This window comes from Pteropus medius, unplaced genomic scaffold, assembly GCF_902729225.1.
Source record: "Pteropus medius unplaced genomic scaffold, Ma_sr-lr_union100, whole genome shotgun sequence".
NCBI lineage: Eukaryota > Metazoa > Chordata > Mammalia > Chiroptera > Pteropodidae > Pteropus > Pteropus medius.
The window spans coordinates 186,869-194,005 of NW_024340699.1; the positions used below are offsets into that span (position 1 = coordinate 186,869).

The 7,137-nt window shown below is 39.9% G+C and overlaps 1 protein-coding gene across 2 annotated transcripts; it reads right to left on the reverse strand.

Moving 5' to 3' along the window:
- Positions 1-622: 622 nt before the first annotated feature.
- Positions 623-7,135, reverse strand: MED7 (mediator complex subunit 7). 2 transcript variants are annotated; one of them, XM_039876511.1, is made up of 3 exons: positions 6,987-7,135; positions 3,053-3,694; positions 623-2,237 (listed from the first exon to the last, which is right to left on the reverse strand). In XM_039876511.1, exons 2-3 carry the CDS (start codon positions 3,675-3,677, stop codon positions 2,041-2,043), a joined length of 822 nt encoding a protein of 273 aa, XP_039732445.1. In that variant the 5' UTR covers positions 3,678-3,694; positions 6,987-7,135; the 3' UTR covers positions 623-2,040. The 2 variants fall into 2 exon arrangements, with proteins under 2 accessions (XP_039732445.1, XP_039732453.1); XM_039876519.1 differs by lacking the exon at positions 623-2,237 and having other exon boundaries at positions 2,607-3,694; positions 6,987-7,134.
- Between the last annotated feature and the right edge of the window lie 2 nt (positions 7,136-7,137).

The window sequence follows — 7,137 nt, forward strand, 5'->3', positions numbered from 1 at the left end:
TTCTTCCATTTTCTCGAAACCCCCAGCAATTAAACAAGTATCAGGCATATAGAGAATATTCACTAAATGAATACAATGAATGAATGAATGAATAAATGGGTATGAGGGTGTGTGTGTGTGTCTACTCTCACACAGATCAGGTAAATATAAATTAGTACGTTTACTTTTGCTGTCAAAAATTTACATGTGCTTAATATGTAGATATCTACAGTATGGTCAGCTAGGCAACTCCTTTCCCCTGAGAGGTGGACTGCCGCCCCCCATACAGACATTTTGGAGAATGTCAAATCTTACAGGATCCTGGCCCCAGCTGCCTGACCCAGTTGCAATCAGGAATGCCACCCCTCATTCCTCCTTTCAAACTGGTTCATTAGCTTTCCACAGTAATTTTTTTTTTTTTTGAGAGACAACTCCCAAGTATTGGTATACAAAAACTTAACACTTGGGAGCTATTAGCAACCATGTTCTCCATCTATATGAAAAGAGTTGGGCTGTAAAGAGAATTAAACTGACAGTGAAGACAGAGACGGGGTCTGGACAGAGTTTGAGTCCCTGGAGACAGACTCTCCCAGTCCTCTTCAGAGTTTAGATGTTCAGCTTATTGTTCAAACATGTAACACAGTATCAACAAATTCATCTTTTTTATTAAATTAGTTCAAGAAGAGAGTACAGACTAACAACATTCCTTTAACCCACTGCACAGTAATCTAGAGATTCTTAAAACCAATGCCAAGGCCCCACTTCAGAACAAGGAAATAATCTCTGTAGTTTGGGGCCTAGATTGGTAATTTTAAAGGGTACCCAGGTATTTCACTTTGAGGAATCAACCTATCAGGAATATTCATTATAAACAGGTGTGCAGAGAGGTTATTTTAACCTTCGCAAGATTGGAAGACTTTATATAAAGCTTCTAAGCTTGTGACTATCAGCCCACTAGTGCTCCTTCATTCCACTATAATAGTACACATCAAAACTTTTTTTAAAAAACTAGCAAGATCCAATCCTCTCAAAGTCACAATTTAAGATTCTTAGAATTTTAATCGCTTCTCTCCCAACACACATACAAATTCATATACAAATGTTGTGACTCCTGAGCAACATTGTGTTTCAATTAGTTTTTTTCCCACACAGCAGCCAAAAATTGGTTTTGTACCTCTTAGCTCAACATCCTCAAGGTTATAAAAGGGTTGAGGTCAAAGAAATAAAGACATGTTTGGAGAGTTGCTCGAGTATTATACAATGTCTCGCTTGCTCCCCCAAATGGAGGGGCTCCCCTCCCCATTCAACTGATGCTTAAGAGAGACTGGACTGTGTCCTCTGGAGTCTCTGGAGCCCAAAGATCTACACCAAACACATACCAGAAAAAAATCAGACTTGCAAACTAGCTGTTTATCTAATAGAGAGGATCTACTTGGGAACAGTCTACACTCCTATTTCTGAAAAAAAAGGATGAGTGTTTCACATACAGAGCTGACCTGTGGCCACTTTAAAATGGTCTTTGTTAACTCTAGGGCTGGAGACCCTAACAGAGCAAATTTCTTAAGGATGATATACTGGAAACCAGGGACTGAGGGAAGAATCAAAAGTGAACATCTGGGAAAAGGCATTACCTTATCAGTGATTCTTAAATCTTGAGTGTGCATCAGAAACACCTGAGGGCTTGTTAAACAATATCTTGTTGGGCACGACCCCTAGAGTTTTAGTATTTCTAGGGTGAAGCCTAAGAATCTGCATTTCTAACAAATCCCCAAGTGATTCTGATGCTGCTGGTTCAGGACTACACTTTGAGAGCCATTGGCCTACATTAACAGAAAGGCCAACAGAGAGCCTCATATACAAAGCAGACTCTCTACCAAGACTTTGGTGGTGAAGTTGGAGGGCATAAAAAAACACAGGAATAAAATCTCAGTGATTAAAATAAGGCGAATTCTTGCTCACATAAAGTCAAATCAGCTGGGGATGCGGAGAAGGTTACAGTTAATGAAAAGGCGGCCTAGCCCTCAGTCATTCAAGGATCCAAACTGATAATCTTTACCATCTTCAAGATGGCTTCCAAAGTTGTCCTGGGTGTGGCCATCCAACCAGTGGATGAGAATAGAGGATCATCCAAGTATGGGGCAGGCTTGGATTTCTACACCCATATTCCACTGCTAAGAACTCAGTCACATGGCCTTCCATAGATGCAAGGGGAGTGGGGACATGTAGTCCATGGCAAGGCAGCCTTATTTCAGCAACATCTGAGGGGAGAAAGAATCTCCAGTGAACATCTAATAGTTTCTGCCACCAAACCCCCTTCCCATTGCAGGCTTCTAGCCTTAAGCAAATCTGAGTTTAACTTTAAAGGAAATGTATAGCTAATTATATAAACATTTTAATTACTAAAATGAATGTTTATAACCAAAAGGGATCAAAAAACTTAATGACTGAAAAAAGTCATAAGAACCATCCAGGATAAAGGCAAGAGGCTGAGATATTGCTTGTTTACATGGGCAGTCAAGAGGAAAAATAAAATTGCTGTTTTATAACTCTATGGAGTTCCTCTCTTTTAACATGTTATGATACTTTAGAGATTAAGCAGGTTTTTAAACAAAATTTAAATTTCATAATTTCACATTTATACAGCTTGATATTCTTTATTTATCTATCATTCTTAAAACAAGTAACAGATCTACTTTTCAAGAATGAAAGCTTGCTATTACTGAGGATTATCTTCAACGTTTACTGCAACTCCAAAAACAGGAATGTTCCACACAACAGCAGTACTTTGATTAAGTTGATTAATCTTAACGTAGCCATCCATGCCTATGCTTGGCATAAAGTGAAATTACTGCCTGGGACATCTCATAACTGAGAATATTGTTGGAGAGTGAAGCCATTTATATAACTACTAGTTATATCTCTTTTAAGATTCTCCTAGAGCAAATTAACTACTATATGATGCTATTTACTGAAAGGAAAAAAAAGACAAACATCTTTCACGGTCTTTCATTCATCTCATCAATTAGAACACACAAGGCAGCATCTTTCTCTATAATCTGATCTCTTCGATGACCTGAATTTTCTCTTTGTTGTTCATTCTGTCCAATACAATTGTTGCTATCATCAGCATCCATCGGTTCACTTTTTACTCTCATCCCCGCTTCTGAATGAGGCAAATCATCAGGCAAAGATGCCAAGCAATTTTGAATCATTTCAATGACTCGTTCCAGATGCTTTTGAAACCTCTCAGCTGTTTCAAGGCGTTGACGTTTCTGCACCTCCATCATGACTCTCAAGGTCTCTCTTGCTTGGTGGGGTCGGTATTCATTTATGAGATGATGGACATGTACAAAAAGCAGCTTAAGGTCTTCTAGCTTTTCTTCTCTTTTTATACTCCCAGGGCTCCTTATCAAGATATCTAAGAGGTCTAAGAAATTAATAAGGATAGACATATTGAGTTTTCTGAGTTCTTTCTTGTGATCAAACTGCATAGGATGAAGTCGTTCAATGCCCTGACTCTCTAAAGGGCGGATGATAAGATCATCACACTGGAACTGGTTGCCAAACATCATATAACTGTCTTTTATTGGAGGTGGAGGCCTGGGAGCTAGGCCTTCCTGAATGTTTTCATCTGTATACTCTTTGATGTATTGCATTGGAGGTGGTGGAAGGGCACTCACTTGCTGTGGTTCACCCATTGTGGAAGATCAAGAACCTACAGAAATAGACCAAAGATTTAGAGTACCTCTGCAAAACAATCCTGTCACATTGAGTGACTGGAGACATAACATTTTCCTTTTTTTTTTTTTTTTTTTTTTTTTTTTTTTTTTTTTTTGGGCCTGGCAGCGTGGAACCCAGGACAAAATGATCTTAGTTTCTAAAACTAACATTTACAACAGGGAAAGGCTGCCATCGTTTCTAATTAGCATCATGTTTCTTAATTATCTAAGTATTTTCCCTTCTCTACTTCTTTTACAGGCACAAAAAATATGCTGTAGTATATTTTCATCTATAAAGAAAATCTTCTAGATTCCACACTTCCCCAGTTATGCCCCATTTCTCTACATCTTCCCATAGACAACCTATCCATGTTGTCTCCCCATTTCATGTCACAATCACTTTTGTTTTATATTATAGATTTCCAAAAGTGAATACTTACTTATAACTCTAATAAACACTTTCACATTATGTCATTATAATGCAATTATGAATGTAACAATTCTATATTCCAGACAGCTGGTATCATCCGAGCCTGATAAAATGATGATCCAATTCCGTCCCTTTTTTCCTGCCATGTACTCTATCTACAATTTTTTGTGAACAACATTAACTTTTCAACATCTACTACAGAAATGTCAAACCCAAGTGTATCTCTTCTCTGGCCACGATAACATCTATTTCACTTTAAGCTTAAATATATCATAAAATGAGAAGATCCCAAGTGCTCATTTAGACTGACTCTATCAGATTCTCAAGATATATACCACCACCATCCAACATCAGAAATGGCAAGTGATGTACTAGAGGTAGTTTTAATACTTGGAATTTCTGAAGTTCTAGAGGCAGCTGTGGAGCATCCCTGAGTTTCTCCCAAGCCACAGTGGCAGAATGCTACTGAGAATCATTGAGGCAGTGGCCATGGGCATCATGTGTTAGTGTAACTATACCAGCCCACAATTCACTGCTTTACTAACTATTCCTTTTCATCATTATCTACCTGGCTTCAATCTCCTATCTCCACAAAAAGTGCTCATCAAGGTCATTAAATAAGCACATCATCAAATCCATTGGCTATTTTTCTAAGGTGATCTTAACCTATCGGCAGCATTTTCTTTCTTTTCAATACACACACCTTCTCCCTCAGCTAAATTTATGTTTTTCTCCTACCTCACTGGCTACTCCCTCTCAATCTCCTGTACCTCGAACAATGCCTGGAAAGCACTAGATCCTCTATAAAGGTCCATTTAATGTCTTTTTTTTTTAAAACACATGCATTAAAAAGGAAAATAGACAAAAGATGACAAGGAAAGGCAAATGCTAAAGGTGGGAAAATATTCAGGCTAAAACTTTTTAAAAACAAATTTTAAAAAGGGTCCTTTCTATGTAATGGATTATCAAGATTTCAAATATTCCATCACTGAACAAATGTAAGAATATTTTTTGTGGCAGGCCTTGATTCTCAGCTGAGGTCACACTCTACTTCCTGTTTCTTCAGAATGGTGATCCCAATTTTAGAAGCAGGCTTTTAGCTATCCTGGTCCCTCACAGAAGCCTTCTGGAGTGAAGATCATCCATTCACTTAAGCTCTCATAGAGGCCACCATCACAATCACCATGTAACAACTCCTAGCAGGTAAGCCACTACCACCCAAGAGAATATGAGAATTCTCATATCAATTGACAGAAAAAGAAACAAACATATTTGGAATTTAAATTTGGCAGTATCCAAAAATTCTTTGAACCAACAATTTCATTTCTAGAAATGTGTCCTATAAAAATATTGGTACAAGTACACGAAAAATGTGATAATGATGTTTAATGCAGAACTGAAGAAGAAAAAGCTGAATCAACCTATGATTTCATCAATATGAGGGCTGGATAAAGTATGCCTACATGTTTATACAGTCATTAAGAAAAAAGGGGTAAAACTCCACGGGTGGACGATTACAAACACTGTGTACTGTCTCATTTATTCACTAATTTATGACAGTTGCAAACAGTTGTTATCAACTTTTTAAAACTTTAACATAAATTCAGATTTACAGGAACGTTGTATGAATAGTACAAAGAATGTTCCATATTTTTCACCCAGTCTCCAAATGTTAACATTTTCACTCACTTGCCCTATTGAGCTCTTCACTCCAAAATAATGCACTGGAAGTCCCCAAAACGAGAATGTTCTCTTATTCACGACATAATTCCTAAGATCAGAATAAGCTTTGATCTGGTAGGTCACGATAAATTTTAGACAGCCCAGGTTTCAGCCCACTCAAGCCTTCTTAGGCCGCGGGTACTGTTTTTGTGCTTCCCGGCACTAATGGCATTCTATTTAAGTTGCCATTTTCTCAAGGCTAACTACGTGACAAGCACCATTGTTTTGTATCTTCTTAATCTTTTTAACAATTCTGAGTTAAGTACTATCATTAATTTCACTTTAGAGGTAAGGATCCCAAGTTTCAATGAGGGGGAAGTGTCTGCACCAGATCAAAAGGCTAGTAAATAGTACACAGCATGAATTATCCTTGGTCTTTTTAGCAGCAGAGCACAAGCTCTCTTAAATCAGTAAACTGCGTAGCCTCCAGCTGTACTAAAGGAACTTGACGTATTACTGAAATTAGTTAATTTTCTATCACTTCTCTAGACTGAACTTTTCAAAGGCGATGAAAATCTTCAGAAAAACTTTCAGGTATCATGGCCGGTTATTAGACCCAAGATCGGCCCTCTAGTGTTTGTTCCATCCTGGGAGGGGATCTAAACCAAAAAAGGAAGGCATTCCAGGGTCCCACCCCCCGACATCTAATTCACTTTGTCTACTGTGAATGGGACTGCTACAAAGTAGTTTTTAAAAGCTCTTTAGAGGAATCTTGGACGATGAGACTAGGGACCTACCCCCCTTCCCCGTCCCTATTAATTCAGCGATTTCAGGATCGCCCCCTGGAAAGGGCGGGTACAGTTGGTAGTCTCAATTTACAAGGGCCGCAGAGGCCAAATAGCTCGACGAGGCCACAGAGCTTAGCAAACCGGCGGTGCGGAACAAGAAGCCAGGGCTCCCATCCTCCAGACCTGCTCGGCCTTCTCAAACCGAGGAACCCCGAGCCCCACTGGCACGCCCACCCCGGGCTCCACGAGCGGCGGGGAGGCGGCGCGCCCAGAAGAACGCGGGACAAAACCGCGAACGAGCGCACTACACGCCAGGTCTCCCCCATTCCCAGTCCGTCCTGACGAAACTGGGGGGCCCGGAAAAACACGCACACGGAACGGAGCCCCACGCCGTCGCCTCGCACTCACCTGATCCCAAGGTTTACTCTTGTAGTGGCCTTCCGCACCGCACCAGAAATCCGACTTCCGGCGTCCTCCGCCAGGAAGAAGCCACTGATGCCGTTCGTTCATTGACTGAAAGAGCTGTCCTTTAACCGAAGCGCTAGTCCCGCCTCAGACA

Bases quoted from the DNA above. Each gene is read 5' to 3' on its own strand.
- MED7 (XM_039876511.1), bottom strand. From the start codon at position 3,677: ATGGGTGAACCACAGCAAGTGAGTGCCCTTCCACCACCTCCAATGCAA. The intron at 2,238-3,052 runs GTCATCGAAGAG...TTCTCCCCTCAG, and splicing joins ACAACAAAGAGAAAATTCAG to ATGTTGCTGAAATAAGGCTG.